This window comes from Diadema setosum, chromosome 21 (assembly GCF_964275005.1).
Source record: "Diadema setosum chromosome 21, eeDiaSeto1, whole genome shotgun sequence".
In the NCBI taxonomy this organism is placed as follows: Eukaryota; Metazoa; Echinodermata; class Echinoidea; order Diadematoida; family Diadematidae; genus Diadema; species Diadema setosum.
Genome location: NC_092705.1, coordinates 8,288,413 through 8,306,859, shown reverse-complemented (window position 1 = coordinate 8,306,859; position 18,447 = coordinate 8,288,413). Strand labels below are relative to the sequence as shown.

Sequence of the window (18,447 nt, the reverse complement as noted above, 5' to 3'; positions counted from 1 at the left end):
CCGTACAATGCATTCCACTGTATTTGGTAACATTTGGTTACGTTTCTGTGCGCTTTACGTACGGAAAATAAAAGGCAGATTGATTCCATTAACATGCTAACACACAACGCATTCAAAATGTTTTTTGAAATACACCGTGTACAATGTAATGTTTTAGTATACGTTTTGAAACTTTGAATTTGTGAGTCCTTTGTAAAGTTATAAGGGTTGTTACATTATCAAGCAAAAATTAAAGTATATAGGGATTCGGATTTGCTCAGAAGACTAAAAATGCTTTACATGTATATGGCGATCGCTCGCAACAGAGACAATCCGTTTCAGTAGATATACAATGTAATTCTGTTTTCATAAAATGAAAGAGAAACGTAAAGAAGTCAATTTTTTAACTTCATTTAGCTTTCTCACCAATTGAACTTGATTTGATCTGCCACGCATGATATCGCTGTATGTTCTATTAATTCTATCAAATTATTTGATTGGCGTGCTTGTTTTTTATGCGGAGTATTACAGGTAAGTATAGTCACTAATTCATTGAAGTTCATAATATTTGTACGATTATGGCGTGTTAAGTGTTTTGTATTTTCATTTTTATGATAATATCACGTGTGTATCTGATTCTGACCATGAATATATGGCGACTATCTAAATGCGGAGTATGGACTGTAAAACTAATGTCTCCTGCCAGTATAGACAAGCTAATTTCTAGTCTATCCCCGCTTGAAATGGAATCTAAAAAAAAACAAAAAAACAAAAAAACAAAAACGAAGTTCGACTTTCAGCAGATTTCAACCGTTTTGTATAGTGCCTGATACAATAATGATTGTATCTCATGGAAGAAAACTAGTCTCCTTGCCTGAATTTTAGCTGCTTCCTTTTCAAGCTTGCGGGAAAGAAATAGCTGAACATCAATCGCAATCATAAGGAGAGGCACATCCTTAAAAATAAACACAGGAGTACTGAGACATACTACTAAATAAAAACGGGCCTCTTTGATGTTCTGCAACATTACGACCATGTGCGTAATTTAAGGGTTTTTAGTACACGCAAAGAATACGATCTCAAAAGACGACTATCGTTAATTAACTTCATTTTGAACCCCCGCCTACAATGGGTTCTCAGGTTCTATCTAGGTATTGGTACTTGCTAAACGCATCCTCTTTAGTTTCCATTGACAACAACTACATGGGAGGAGAATGGAAGCAATCAACGCCCTCGCTAAAAGACGCTTCTCGTAAGACGCATTGCGTGCCCGCCTACAATAGGTACTCAGGTTCGATTTAGGTATTGGTACTTGCTAAACGCATCCTCTATAGTTTCCATTGACAACAACGTGGGAGGAGAATGGAAGCGATCAACGCTCTCGCTATAGACGCTTTTCGTAATACGCATTGCGTGCCTTTTTTCTTTCTACTGTTTCCTATTGTTTGTGAGTTAAAAACTTGCGGCAAACTACACCGCAGCCGACACACAACGCGTACCGACTCATTCATGCGGCGGCAGCGGCACGGACACAAACGCACCGAAGTTTACATCGGACGACCGTATTGGTCAGAATCGTTAATGATAGACCTGTCCTGCGATTGGTTAATTATCTTACACACCCAAGCTATCGCCTTATACGGTAGTGCGTGCGATGGAGCGTAAACGCCGTCGCTAAGCAGGACTGTTGTATTGTTTCGTCCCGCGAAAGAAACGGGTTGTGAGCTTGAACCTACCCTGAACTTTGAGAGCGATTTTCTCCGTTATTTAGAAAAAGGACTGACATCGTAAGCGTAGTTAATATTCGTTTTTATGATCTACAGGGATGTCGAAATGAGTTGTATTACATATCAGTGTAAAGCTTAGAGTCTGTAGAATTCACATATAGGCATAACTACGATTTCATTTTTTGCGACTTTTGACTCATTCCGACGGAGCGCCACACATATGTCAATGAATTATCAAGTAAATTATGTGCATTTATATCAGGCCTTCCTTGTCTGTACACTTCCATAAAGTCACACTGTTGTCCTAATGAAACTTGATGGCAAAGGGAAGAAATAATTTGTGCTCTCTAAGATAAAGTGATCTCCACCCCCTCAATTGAAAGGACATGCATGACAACTTTGTCTAAAAGGCCCTTGAGTAATTGCTTACCAGGGAGTAACAAATTGCACCCATAATATTGCAAATAGCTCCTTAAGCTGATGAAATACTAAAACTTGCACATGGGCAATTCCATGGGAATGTGGACATGGCACTAAAATTTCAAGTTTATTATATTGCAAAAGAATTACTCATTATGTATTACCCATATATTGAAGTTGAAGAAACTCAAAGAATTATATCAATCGGTCAAATATTTCCTGAGAAACAGCTACAAATGTTCAAGACAATTTTTCAGTCATCCAAATTGCTAAAATGCATGCTTAACATGATATACATTTTTTTAAAAGAAAAATCCTGCTAGCACTTCAGTTAAATCATTTTAAAGAAGCAAATTGGTTCTACTTCAGTCTCCCATGAGAAAATTTCTATGCCACCTTCAAAAAATTTTTATCACCACCTGAAAGTTCAGCCCTTGAGCCATGTAACGCGAGTTACCGAAACAAAAAATATTTTTCATTCTGAAGGAAGCAGTGGAGGTAATTTGTTGGGAATCATAATTTTCTAAATTCATCACACCCTGATACTGTACACAGGATGTTGACTTGAATAAACACTGTCATCACATTAAAAAATGTCAATGAAAAGTGTAACGCGAGTTACCATGTAACGCGAGTTACCGGTATGTAACGCGAGTTACCGACTATAAACACAAGTTTCCACCAACGTAAGCAAATTGTAACACTTAATTGAGCTATATCATGGTGAAAACAATCAAATCTAGTGTTATACATACTATGCTGGACTGAAACAAAGGAGAGTAGCCTAATAAACTGTGATTGTATAATACTAGCATCAAGGCCACTGATCACATGCCACATTGAGGAGTCTAGCCAGGCTTACTGCATGTGTACATAGTCTGTACATGTACATCCAGCAGTGAACGAGGTTAACCTAAAATTTATCTTCTGAAATTCCTGCATTAGTATTACAGAATTTTTATTACAGTAGACCTATAAAGCAGCAAGTGTTGGTTCTAATACTTATTCGGTGGTCTAGTGAAAATGACGCCTGTCCGGAGATCAGGAGGTTGTGGGTTCGAATCCGGCCTGCTCAAGTACCCATGTGTGCCCATGATTTTTTATCATGGCTACTAATAAAACACTGATCAATTCAGTTTTTATTATGTTGATGTAGGGCAATTTGTCAATTAGTTGCAATAATAACATCTCAACGAAAGAATTTCATGAATTTGAATAATTATGCAGCACCCGCTGCATGATATAAGGATTAGAACCAACACTTCTAGTCGGGCGGAAGTTCGGTGGTCTAGTTGCGAGATGATGCCCGTCCGGAGATCAGGAGGTCTTAGTTCGAATACTGCTCGAGTATGCACGCCCATGACTTTTTTAATCATGGCTACTACAAAAACACTGATCAATTGAGTGCTTATTTAAGTTGCTGTAGGGTAATAAGCCAGTTCGTAATTACACTGTAGTTCATGTACACATTGGTACAAATGACCTTTCTTTTCTCTCAGTTGGTTCGGCACTTCACTCTTTTTCAAAGTGGCATAATGCATAAAACTTGCCTGACATAACAATTTATGGAATTCATGTTCAAAAAAAGAATGAACTTTCATTTCGATCAGGGGATCAGAATACTCCCATCAGTTTATAATTTAGCAAGCATCCATTTCATTGTTTTGTATTGAATGCAGTAACAGCTTATTTCCTTTTATATTGCAAAATACCATTCTTGCTGTCAGGTGGATGTGCTGGCAAGCATCATTTAGATAAGGATCACATGAATAATCATCACATCACAGATGCTTATATCAGTGAATTTACAAACCAAAATGCCTGTTGGGACAAATGAACTTTTTCTGCTCATGCGCAAAGTGGAATTACGAACTGGTCTATTTGTCAGTTAGTTGCAAAGAAATTAGAGTTTTCAAAAAGACAGGATTTTAATTTTTGAAAGATTGTAGGCTTTTTTGTAAACTTGTCAATAGGGTTTGATACTTCTATGTTTTGTTTTTAAAAGAATTTCAACATCTTTCATTTTTACACTCTGAAAATTATGTACTTACACTGTATACACCTAAATCATCTGGGTATATATTGAAACATATTCAGGGTCTCTTTGAGGAGTGAAGCTCTTTTTAGTCTTAAAAACATTCTTCTCTATCAATTAGGTTGATTAGTAAAATATTTGTTTAACATTTATTCATTTTACTACAACTGTATGTACTAAGCATCTCTCAAAATATTCAACACAAGATTCAGTGCCATCAGAACAGTTGTATGTCATCAATTTGTGTCACCCTGTGTTAGTGGACATAATGTAACGCGAGTTACCGATAAAAAGGCTCCCTACATTTTACCAGGTCATTGTTACTCAACTTTGATAGTGTTAATTCATGAGTCCTAACCCACTATCAATTCAAGGTAGGAAAACTTTTATCAGGATTGTCTAGTATGAGGAGACTTTCCAAAAAGAGGCCTTTATAGAATTGACCATGTCCTTTTTGTGTAACGCGAGTTACCAAAATCAAATGATTCAAGAATCCCAACATGTTTGTCCTTTATTTTTCTTTTTGGATTCATTTAGTTGGTGTATGTCTACTTAACCAATGATGAAAAAAGTAACTTGTGGATCCTTCCAATTACAAAGATATTGGCACATTATCCCATAAATGTACCCATTATTTGTAACGCGAGTTACCGTGGAATTGCCCACATAAATAGCGACATAAACCGGACATATTTGTATGCTTGGCAAAGCAGAAAGCAGTAGGCCTGGAGCAAAGCACTTTGCTCTGAGGGTAACTGATACTCTGGAAAATGGATAATGCAAATATTAGGCTACAGAGCACTGAATGCCTTTAGGGGGGAATTTAGCTCAAATATACGTGGATTCAATGGGCCGGATGCATAAACGCTAGCAATTGCTTGTGCTAGCCTTTTACTCGAATCCGTATGCATAAAAACAATTGCTTGCGAGCAGAAGCTCTTGCTAGCAAGTACAAGCAATTGCTTGCTGTCCGCAAACAATTGCTTTGAGACCAAGCATTTGCTTAAAAACGTATGCATAAAACATACCTTTTGCTAGTTCTTGCTAGCAATTGCTTACGATTTTCCAAGCTCTGTAAAATGAGCTTGAGCTTTCGCTTATTTGGGATGTTCCCTTTTAAGTATCATTTTCATATTCATGGAAGAAAGACAACAATTGTGAAGGAGTGGTATAAATCTACAAGAAATTACTCTTAAGTAGAGTAAGAAATTTTTCATTTCAACAACAGGAATGTCCAGTGGTTAGCACGCAAAATTTGATGAAAAACAGGTAGGATGTCTCACTTCGGTGGAGAGCAAGGAGACGTCTCTCCACGTGCGATCTGGCAGATGCGGGCTATTGTAAGCAGTGATGGGAATCAGCCAGTAATACGAGTGTGTGTATAGTTGTGTGTGTGCGTCTGTGTGTGCATTTATGAGTGTCATTTCATAGCTCTTCTGCTATGTCAGGAAATGTTTCTGCACACACATGCCCTTTCAAATGCATGCTGCCACACTCGCCTTTGTTCTTGTGTTCGCACAGGCGTGACGTCCCTTTTGTTGAAAACGCAAGCAATTGCTTGTGCGGGACAAGCAAAAGGTATAAGCACTAGCAAAAGGTTATGCATATGGATTTAAGCAATTGCTTGAGCTAGACCTTTTGCTAGACAAGCTTGTGCTTTTGCTTGAAGCAATTGCTTACAAGCAATTGCTTGTTTTATGCATTCGGCCCATGAGGTGCAGATATATTAGTAGTAGACATTGTGAGGTTTGTAGAAAATCAGACGATCCATTCAAACTTTTTAGCCCTAACCAGGCCGGGCTTTTTGGGCTGTTCTGTGGCTGGAGGATTGTTGAATCAACCCCCCCCCCCCCCCACAAGATCTCAGCCGTCGATCGCGCAATCGGCATGAAAATTGGCAAATATATTACCTGTGGCGTAATCTACCAAACTATAAAACAAGAAATTGAAATTTTCATTTTATCAATTAATTATGCTTATATATGCATAAAATCATACATCTTGCTCTAAATCAGAAAATAAAGTTCCTAGAATCCTAATTTTTGGTGATAACATTCTTTGTAGCATTCGTAACAATATACTTGAAAAAAAAAATCTGATGTATTGTATTGTTTTATGAATTTCTTATGTATTTCTTTGTTTTTCGACCTTTTGTTTCATCATTTTTTTCGCGAAATTTAATGACAGAACCTTCGACTTTTTGCTTCATCATTTTTTTCACGAAATTTATGACAGAACCTACTTCAAGCATTATTACTGTATGCTAGAATTAATTGATTTCTGCCAATGAAAGTGAAAATAGTCATATCTTTTTGAATAGGGTGAGAAAACTCCATTTGCATAGACTTTGTACACAAAATCATGTTTTTGAGCCATTTTCAGTCTGACAGACATGTATTTAAGGTCATGCAGTGTCGCAACGGTATGCCCAATTTTCGCGAAAATTGACTTGAAAGTAAAAAGTCAGCGAAAAAATTTCGCGCGGCGGAATAGTCATGGAAAGTGTTGAGGGGGTTTGATTCAACCCCCCCCCCCCCCCCCCCCCCCCGGCCGTTTTAAGATTAAGAGGTCTTGGGGTTTTTGGTGAAACCCATGAGCTGATAAACAGAAGGAAATATGAAGAGAATTCTACAAAATACATATCTTTATGAAAATTACACATTCCAAGATTTTGATGGATTGGTGTCCTAATACAAATTGTACTTTCCTCTGGTACACGAGAAAGTACTTTTATCGGATCTGATGATATCAAAGTACAGTGTCACTATAAACGCCATACATGCACGTGCATACCTGTATAACTCTGAGAGGGGCTGCGTTGCCTACTAATGATTTGAGTGGTTTGGGCTCTGGCGTACTGTGTGTGCTTCCCGTGCTCTTCCTCTCCGCGGTCTCCGCCTCCTTGGCCTTGGCCGCTGCTAGGACGGCCGCCTGGCTCGGTTCGACGTACCACCGCTTCTTCTCGTACTTCTGCACCAGGTAATCCCGCACCTTGCCGTCCTCCTTGGAGTCCGGGCCTGGCTGCGACTTGGAGTCGTACAGACCCAGCCATATCGTTCTGCATACCTGCCATCCAGCCAATTGCAAACCAAGTTGCAAAGTGTAGTTAAGATCATCTAGTTCTCAAGTTGATGAGTCTAACATACAAGTAGCTCATAACATGTATGACTTTATGGTTCAGGATGATATCTCATCCTAAATTCACTATCATTATGTTCTGTCCTTGAAACAGCAGAAAATATAGCCAATAATTACATAAAATTGGCAAAATATATAATACAACAAAAATACAAAATATCCTATGTATCTAGAATTCTTATTCATATCTTTTTATGATTTGATATTTGAATTCCTCTATCAATATTGCTTTTGTTTACTATCTTTTGCTGAAAACAATCTTGCAAGCCCAACGTCTTACCTCATTTCCATGTTTCTGAAGGAATTCAATTTCTTGAGATGTGTAGCTTGCCATAGAGATAGATTTAACCCTGTGAGGTGGGTTGATCCCTCTTCTGCAAAAAATGAAAATAGACAAAAGAATAAAACAATTTATACAATGTCCAAGTAGATCCTTGTAATTTGATTGGAGGATTGTTGGTGACGTGATATTAAATAAGTACTCCATTCAACGCCCTGTGCAATTTTGGTTCTATTTTTGCATGCAACTTGGTTCGATTTTTTCGTTCTATTCCACGGTTCGAGAAATTGTACGGTACTGCGTGTACTGTGTGTTGCATATTGAGGATCGCATGCAGCTAGCGCAGGTACATTGTACGTGTGCGGTACATGCATGCGCGTACGTAGGCCTACAGTAACCCGGGAGTGCTAGTGTACGTGTATGAGCGCTACACACACGTAGTATAGCTGTGACCTGTATCTACACTGATTGCACAAGCCAGAAAGAGAATCGCAGTGGATCCACATGTAAGTATGGCTATATTCTTCATACATATATGGGCAAGTCCAAGATAATGTCCCCTCAGATGCTCAAAATTCACATTGATCTAATCAAAAAGTTGTTGATATCATGTTGTAGCCAAAGAGTTAAATCATATATTTCCAGCAAAGAAAATATTGAATTATGCAAATTTATGCAAGAAATATGGCCCTAATTTGCATACATTAAATACAAACCTTACGTATGGGACAAATTAAAAATATTCATCTAAAATCAGTTGAATTTGTCCTTCACCTAGTTCCTTTATGGACATGACCCCTGTATGAGCTAGTATAATTTCCAATTGGTGAGACAAGGTCAGCACATTAATTATGCAAATTATGCACTTTCCAAGAACGAAGTGTCCCATACGTAAGGATTTGAGTATGTTTTTTTAAGTTTTATCTTAAGATTTCTAACATTGACCAATCAAACTTTAGGAAGTTCTAATTTATTAATTTTAACTCCAGATTAGCAAAACTAAATGTCAAAATTTAATTAGTCCTTCATCTCATAACTAATTAAAGTTTGCTTACGTATGGGACAAATGCCTTACGTATGGGACATTACATGCAAAGTGAATGGGAAAACCGCCTTTTGACGTGGATGCTATTATGTCCTTACATTTGTTTGGTTAATGGATATCTTTGCACCCACTCTGAAGGATATGTCTATATATCTGCCTCTCCTACTCAGTTGACCTCAGGGAGTGTAAGAACAGCATTATTGAGTCATTCTATGATTAAGAAAGGAAAATAAAGAATATTCATCTATACATGTATTTTATTATTTTCATTACAGGCTGGGCAGCTGGCCTTCAATTAACATTCCTCCTTTTAACATATTGATATTGGACATTTTCTTAATTCAGTTATCATTTTCAACTTTACCTCTCTACAAAATGACTTTGTCCAAGAGAATGGGATTCTCTTAGTGTCATTTTAGGTGCACTACACTGTTCAGCATGTACTACAGGCTGTACAGCCTCAAAAGGGAAATCAAAACAATTGTGCTTGTGGTGCTCATCAATGACAACATTACTGATCTTACTGAAAAGAAAAATTAATTGAGGTGATTGCAGGTAACGTCAATGCCATTACTAGAGTTGGTAGCAAAGGAAAAACCCTACGAGAATACTTTTTATTTTGATATGATGTTTAATATTTCAACTGCACACCCTCAGAATATATCATGACTTATCAAGGTCGTGAACATGATTTCTGAAAATCCTGTAAAATGAAGACTTTTGTAGTTTACATTGCCATGAACCACAATATCAATACTGGTTCTGTGGTTGGAGTGCTAAAAACACAAATTACACAAACAAATAGGGAATTCAGTTTTCTTTTCTATTTTGTGTTTGAAGAGACAGATGTGCTCTGAGACACCTTCATCAACTCATACTTACTTTGTAGACAGTCCCCACATCTACACAATTATCAACATGCATTCCAATCTGGTAGTGTATGATCAAATGAGGTTATTAGAATTTATCAAAATTGTAAGTTTCAGATCAGTGAATTACTTAAGTGTTTCAAATCTAGAATTACATTTTCTCTTAAGATTTGAATGTACAATTAATGATAATCTTTCCTGTATCACTACACAAGCATGTACAAAGTAAACACAAATTTTGTCATCTTTGGTAGCATAGACCTGAAGCCAAGAAATTTGAAAAAAAGTGTGCCAGCATTGGTACATACATTCTTCTATCTCTTTGTTTTACCACAGCTTTTAAAATCTAAAAGTTTCATTAAAATTTGATTGATTTTGCAGAAGCTAAAATTCACATGGCAAAACATGATGATTACAGAGCAAAATGAGTTACTCTTGTTGTTGTTGTGTTTTGTGCTGCATTTCAAACAATTGTAAAGCTCTATAAAAACTTAGACACTTTGCAAGGTAAGCCTAGAACTACTGAAAGTACCCACTTCAAATTGTATAAAATTTGCAAATTACACTGTACATGACATTTGATTTTACAGTTGAAATTATCAAGACTACAAATTAGTCATGGTACATGTGCACGTATGCAACATCAAGGTCACAAGCTAGAATTTGCACATTTTTTTTTTCATTTGATAAAAAATATTGACCAGAGTATTACAAATGGGCTAGAAATAGAGTGTCAGTATATTATGTATACTGTATCTGTATACCAGACATCATGAGGACAGTGTTAATGTATGACGGAATCCATTTTGAACTAAGACATTTAATTGTAAATTGGTAATTACTTTTATTTGTCTTATTTTAGCTTTTGTTAGGTACCTGAACCGGGAAAGTACCCACTTAGAAGTCTATTTCATTTGTTACATGTTGTAGTATGATTTGTGGAACTGAATACGACACTATGGGGAAATTTAAGGTCATTCCCATGAATACACTTGTGCACTAAAGACAAATGTCCCATACGTAAGTTGAGCCATGTCCCATACGTAAGGTGTACTTTTGTTAATTAAACCAACTTCATGAAAATATGTTTTATTCTTTTGCAGTAAAACTTTGCTGAAAGATACTTCAGTATTGTACCTTTCTTCACTTCTAAACAGAACTTGATCAGTAAGGTACTTTCAGAGCATTTTCAATTCAAACTTTATTTTCAAAAATCCAGTTTTTCTCTGGTCCCATACGTAAGTTGCCATATTTTTCTTAATAAGATAATTAACCCAAGGTCAAATGACATCAAACTTAAACACAATATTCTTCTCAGGGCTACCAGTCCTCCTGATGATAAACAGTAAAATCCAAGTGCTCCTTCATTATTTTTCAGAGGTTTGAAATCTCTGAATGTCCCATACGTAAGGTGCGCGATATCTTGGACTTGCCCATATAGACTTCTAGGCCTACTTAGACCAAAAAGATCTACTTAGACGCTGTATAAATCAAATAGTGTATGGTCTTTACTCGTGCAATGGAACGAGATTTCGCACTCGGTGAAAGATGAGGCGCACTATTCAACTCGGCTTCGCCTCGTTGAATAGAGCGCCTCTATCTTTCACCTCGTGCGAAATCTCGTACCATTGCACTCGTGACCATTCACTATTTGTATAATATTCCAGTTCATGAATCTGTTGCATGCTAGTTGGTGGTTGTTTGTTATTTGTGAGGTTATTTCTGATACCTTGGAAGAGTTATTTCTTCACTAATAGTCATTACTTATTTGTGTTTCTTTTGTTTTATGCTGGACAACATTTCACAGGATTGTGACTTTGATTCTAATCCATTAAATGATTTGAACAACAACAAAATGTTCTTTCTGAAGCAAATGCCTGTGTTCATACAAAGTGAACTACATGTACGCCTGAAGGATTTCTTACTATACTGCATGACTTTTTATCAAAACTTCATTTAAAAAATTGTGTCGGCACAAGCTGATTTCATTTTCAGGTCTTGACATATTACATACGGTAAGTGCTGGCCCGGTGGCCAAGGGCCACCAAAAATTGGTGTTGGGTCATGAAATTCATCTGTTGGTTGCCAGATTGGGACACATTTTGCTTTTTTTAGAACTACAATTTTGGGCCACTTCATATTTTTTTCAGGCCACCAGACAAAAAAAAGGTTAGTGTTGAGCCCCAATATTACAATTGTATGGCAAAACTTCTTTGATGATTGACATTGATAATTCTGCTATCATGCCATTGCTGCATCTTGGAAATGTGCATATATACATTGTACCCATGTACTGTACATTGTACAGTGTATATAATACAGCTGTTCAAAATAATTCACTGCAAATTTCTGCACACATGTCCATGTACATATTGTACAACTACAGCTCTGTAAGGCATAATTCTAAAACAGCATCAAAAATGAGTAACTTAATACAAAGTGTACATATACATGTATTACACACTTTGAACAGTACACAAAGTGTACCTGTAATGAACAACAAAATAACAGACAACTTTCAAAAGCATGCATGATAGGGCGACAGGTGGGATGGTTTCATCTTGAGTCAGGACAGGTGCCTGTATGCTCTAGAAACTTTCCACTACAGCTCATACAGTGTACATCATAAATCAATGATTTGTCGAGGGGACAGAGGTTGTACAATGTAACTTCTGTTTCAAAATGTTATTAGTGATTGCTACACATGTAACCATGTACAGTACTGTACAATGTACATCAACTGAGATACAAACATTTGGTTGAAATGCATGTCTGCCAATTCCTCATTCATACAATGTATTTCCAATGTTGCTGTGATATGTACAATGTGTGTACCGAACACTGTAGATACAGTATTGCAGATAGACATTTACATGTATTCTAGCAGATACACTGTATCCTTAAGATGTCACAAGTTAAAGTACACATGTGTACTGTACCATCAGGCTGGTGCCGGTAGTAAATTTGTGAGGTGACCCCATTGCCAAAATATCATTATTTCCATGTTCCTTCCAAATTGAATGGCAAGTGCTCATATACAGTACATGTACTTGTACTTAAGATTCCACATGACACAAAGGTATATGTACACTGTACACTTCCTTGTAAATGATTCATGTACTGTACATGTATATTCCATTAAGGTTTGTACAGTATTGTACTGTAGTTGAAGTGGCTGACTTCTTACACAATGTCACGTGCACTAACAATCAGAGATTGCAAAAATGCAGGCATACAATGTGTACAGTATCAGGGTGAATGGGTTTTAAAATGCACATTTGTATCTATTCATAGAGACTCTCAGTAGCTCGTCAGGAGTTAATCAAACACGCACAATAAAGCAGAACTGGGACGCATTAAGTCTTTGCTCTGCATTTGAATAGAAGTGTTACAGATTTAAATGCAACATTGAGTCCATTGTAGATTGATGGCTAACAGTGAACAACTACTGGTACATGGGTGGCATACAATGTAACATTGTGAGCCAGAAAAAGTATGCATTTTCCTTGACAAGGGATCATTTTCAGTCACAGATCTTTCAAATTATGATGCAGTGTGCTGTTGCATTGAGGTTACATTGTACAACTTTGACCAGTAGGCCCTGTACATTGTTTCATCACTGCACATCAATCAGGCAATGTCTAGAATGTGGCAAATCTACATGTACTAAAAGCAATGCATTGCATTGCATTGATGCCATTTTCTCACTCTGAATTCACAGAAGGGGATCTCTCCTTCCCTTGTATGTTTTTCTTCCACTTTCATCCAAGTGCAGAAAACAAAACTGGAGGGTGTTTCACAAAGAATTTGAAGTAGTTTGACTCAAAATTATAGTACAATCCAATGTACACATATGCCACTGGATTCTCTTTTCAGAATCCATTTCAAATTGTTATCAAACTTTACAGAAAAAAGCCTTTATCCCAGACTTTATCTTGTTAATTAATGCCTTAATGAAAAAGTCTCCCAAATTTTCATTCGTGATTGGCGGGGGTGGCATGCCAATCATTCTCTGACTGCAATGTTGTGCATGCGGACTGAGTGTATTCAACAGATGTTACCGCATAGAAGGGAATTGTCAGCATACAATTTGTAGTGTTGCAATAAGGTCAGGGTAGTACTAGGGCAGAATTTGGCAAAGATATTACCGTGACAACATTCAAGCAAAATTTTGCGGGGACCACAAGATTACCCTTACATTACCCAGAGGTTGTCACAGTAACTCTAGTTTGAAAGGCTCTGTTAAAACAGGGCTCATCTCTCTTCATAAAAACTACATGTACACTGTACGAAGGCCACTGCCACCTTGTGGGCTGTCCCAATAAGCCAGTTCGGAGTTAGCTCATGGGCACATTGGTACGAATGATCCTTCTTTTTTCTCAGTTGGTTAGGGGCACTTCACTCGTTTTCAGAGCGACATAATGCATAAGCTTTACGTAACAATTTATGGGATTCATCAATCCCGTTCAAACAAAGAATAAACTTGCGTAGACCAGATGAGCAGAATGATCTGTCAATTCACACTTGAGAAAGCATCCATATATATTTCATTATTTTGCATTGGATGTATTGACAATCTCTTTCTATTGATATTGCCAAATACCACTTTTGCTGACAGGTAGATGTGCTGGCAAGCGGCATTTATGAGGATTACATGAATAATCATTACATGACAGATGCTTATCCCAGTAAATTTAAAAACCAACATGCCTGTTGGTCCGAATGACCTTGTTTCTGCTCATGCGCAAAGTGGAACTCCGAACTGGCTTATTGGCAAAGGGCAGCATCCACTGATACTGCAATGGTGACTGAGAATGGTTGGGGTAAAAACCTCTGTTGCACAGAATCATTCCCTGTAGGATATCATTTTGTGAAGGAGTGAGATGGAACTAGCATGTTAACCTGCGGATGGTATTTCATTCAGCTACTACAGTACACTGGGCAATTTGCATTGTGAATAATACAATGTAGTTTGATTCTACAGCATGGAGCAGTGTAAATGATGTGTTTCTTGAAACAAAAACAACAAAATGTTGACATCTAATGGATTCAGGGGAAAGCCAATTACATTAAAAACAACCCAACTCATTATGGCAAGATTCTACACCTGAAGGCATTACACTGTATGTGCCCTATGGAATGACTAATAAAGACTGAGCACTATTCAAAATTGTCAATTGGAAAATTGCAAAGACTTTATAGACTGCATCTCATACAATGTAGGCAAGTTACAAGTGCATAGATATTGTGTGTTCAGTCACATCCGGTGCAAGGCTCTTCAGAAGTTTAAAACACTACATTGTATTGTACATTGTATGTGCATCTTTGGAAAAGTTAATCTTGAGGCTCAAACAAGTAATACCAGGATCTCCCAGAGAAGCAATGATTTTAAATATAGTGTACAAATGTACACTGAAATACACAAATGGTTTGAACTTTTGAAACTCTGAGATCATTTGATGATTCGCTGAGAAGGTGCACCCTACATCTTGTACGACCTAACTGAATTGCAATGTACCTACTGTACAGTGTAGTGTGCAAATCAAATGGTACCGATTAAAGATTCATGCCATCCCTGTCACTTGAATTACTTTATGTATGTACATGTACTTCATGCATCCAACATACTGTACTTTATGCAGTCAACTGACAGATCAGTTGTTGTCATACTGTACTAAGCATGCAAAGTGTGCATTCTGAAGATTGTTCTAAAGATATTAAAAGCAGTAAATTGTATGTCCACATCATTGGGCGTGTCAAGTTTCTTGACTGAATAATTTTCACAAGTACACTCTGTACTTTCACAGTTCCAAAGGTTACCTACTCCAAAATATGATACATTATATGTGTATGTACAGTACAGTTCGACCCTGATTATCCGGCCTCCTTTTATCCGGAAATCTCTATTATCTGGACGTGTTTCACACAGTGAAGGACTTTTTTTTTTCATCCAAAAATTGAGAAAAAAACAGTGACTTTCATAGATCTATTTCACTAATTTCATAAGATGTGCATGATAGGTTTCTCAATATCTAATGAGGTAAAACATGTACAAAAAGTATGATTTTAACATAAAGATATACCTTATTTTTGTGAAGAAGGGACTACAATTTTGCACAGGCTAGCATAGATTACACCACCGTTGCAGGGTACACTCCCTGCCTACATGTATGTACTGTACATGTAGCTGCCAGTGCACTGGGACGGCAGCTTGGACGGCAGCTGTATACATTAACATGTCTCCCATATCTGGCCAATTCGCTTATCCGGATGATCGCCGGTCCCGACATGGCCGGATAATTGAGGTCGAACTGTACTATGAATGAACATGTTTTGTGTTTTCCCCCTTCTTCTTGGGGTCATCCCACTAGACCCACACCCACGAGTCATACACCAGTGTACAGCCCACGAGTTCGACATTGAAAACAGGTTCATGAGTCATACAGCCCATGAGTTCGACACTACATAGGCAAATAAAGCCCATCCATGAGTTTGACACTAGGTAAAAACAGCCCACGAGTTCGACAGATACAACACGGCGCATAATGTGTCGGTCTCGTGGACCTTGTTGGCTTTAATAGTGTCGAACTCATGGGCTGTATGACTTGTGAGCTGAATGACTTGTGGGCTTTATGACTCGTGGGTTTCGGTCTTGTGACGTGCACCCTTCTTCTTTATGAACTATCACAACTACAGCTGTATCACAAGTAAAAGTTTACTTGACAGGCACTGGCAGCCACAGTACACAAGTATAAAGCCAATATTGACTGAGTTTTACAATGACCATTTACAATGTATTGTAATTATGGTAGTAAGCTCTACAAGAGTTTCAGGATTTATAATGATTGGGATGAAAAATAAGAATGTTTTCGAAGTTTATAACAAATTGCAATGAACAAGGATGATGACATGGCAGCCTCACCATAAGAATGCATGAGATGTGGCTCAAGGAAGCAGCACAAAAGAAGAAGGCATGCATATTTAGATTACACACAGGTGAGCTTGCAAGCATGCGGTATTGTAATGGAATGACACTGCTACATTTCTGAGATATATGAGGCTCCTATGTCATCATCTTTGTTCAGTGTACAGGTAATTTGTTTAAGGTTTTTGAAAGTACTGTTTCTCTGCTCAAGAACCACAATATATTCTACAAATCTATACATGAAGCTGTTGATTTATGTACTACATGATGTGAAATTATGAAAATCATCCGGAATGCCCCTTTAACTTTTTTTTTAATTAGCCAGGCGGACTACTTAGAATCAATTTTAACACTGAAGCAATATTTTGGCTAGCCAGACGGACTAGCAACTTCAGAATTTTATGACTTTTAGCTAGTCCGACGTGATTTTGGGTGGCCAATGGCCAGCGGACCATCGCCAATTCGAACCCTGATGTGTGTGATTGGAATTACGTGTGGATTGGAATTATGTGTGTGATTGGAATTACAAGTTGTAGCACAGCTTGATGGTCATCAAAAGATGTCTAATACATACACTGTAAATGATATCAAGTCATCCTTTCATAGAATATGATGTAAAACACATTTGAAGTACACATGTAAACAATGTAATAGTCGAGATCTACTGTACAATTGTACATTGTACATGTACACTGTACACCATATTAACTTGGCCTTGTCAGGCCAGCTGTAAGCTCATTTTGTTTAATACTTTTCACACTGTATAGTATTTGCCCAACCCAATTTTTATTTGCCCTGTACTCCATCAGGCTACAACAGTGACTGTAGAGCTTTGCATACAAATATTGCACTTCATGGGAGAATGATTTTTAAACAGTGCTCTCTTTTTAATAGCAGTTTAAACTACAGTGCATATTACATGTAAATACAGTTTGTTTGTACATGATGGGGGGGGGGGGGTGGGGTGCTGATAGTGAAGTGACATCTTGACAGAGGTGAGAGTTACGATGTATCACTGAAAATGATATACCAGAGTGCGCAGTCCAGATGTTGCCAATATTTATTCAACTTCAATACATATGTACATACTGTACAAGTGAAAAAATATCTCTAAATTTCTATTGAATATTCAGGTGTGCTTTATTCCCCCTCTCTTCTACTTCTGCTGAAACAATATGTATGGCAAATACAATGTAACTTTGCTTTCTTCTACAAAATTCCATTGGAAGCATGTCATTCAGTCAGTCTGTTTTTTATTTGTTTTTTATGTTTACATTCCAGAATAAACATTTTTACCACTGTCAGGCTACTCTATGGTACATGTAAGAGATATTTTGCAAATCTAAAGTGTAGGCATACAAATAGAAGACAGAATGTGGGATGTGTGACTTTGTGCAGGAATTTCTCAACCTTTTCAACCTCCTTCTGCTTACAACCACACTAATGTCTCCATAGGTTGTAATCATTGTTTTGTTGTGGCAATTTAAGAGCAATGATGTGAGGTACATGTACGTATGTATTGATGAAACTTCTCTGACATGTACACTGTAAGATCAACTAACAAGGACATGTGTACAGGGTGTACATGTACAAATTATGATGTCCTACAGTAGTGTAATTGCATGTCGTGAGAGCAAAGTTGACATACTTTTTAGAGAAGGTCACTGGCAGTTAAACATTTATGATGAACTGCGACCAGGCCATGTACAATTAGTACCATGTAATAATCATGAGCTTATTACTGTTGTGATCTTGTAAAGATCCTTTATACACATAGGCCTCCAAAGATGTTACACATACATATTTTCTGTACTTGAGATTTTTTTTTTTTTTTTTTTTTTTTTTTTTTGGGGGGGGGGGGGGGGATTTTGAACACACTTGGTGTGGCTACTGTACATGTACATGTATCAACTGTGCCAGAAAAGATATGCTGTACATCAGTGTATTTGCAAACTTATTTCTTTTTCATATTCTGACATTTGAGCTTGCAGACTGCTGTGATGATTTCATGGACAGCTGTATACATTCA

General features: G+C 37.4%; 1 protein-coding gene across 2 annotated transcripts in view; it reads right to left on the bottom strand.

Moving 5' to 3' along the window:
• LOC140244302 (uncharacterized) overlaps positions 1-18,447 on the bottom strand; it is a 50,935-nt gene that overhangs the window by 18,536 nt on the left and 13,952 nt on the right. For both annotated transcript variants that reach the window (XM_072323944.1, XM_072323945.1), the window contains exons 2-3: positions 7,580-7,673; positions 6,955-7,227 (exon numbers count right to left, since the gene is read on the bottom strand). In XM_072323944.1, coding sequence (XP_072180045.1) covers positions 6,955-7,227; positions 7,580-7,673 — 367 coding nt within the window. The remainder of the gene's footprint in view (positions 1-6,954; positions 7,228-7,579; positions 7,674-18,447) is intronic.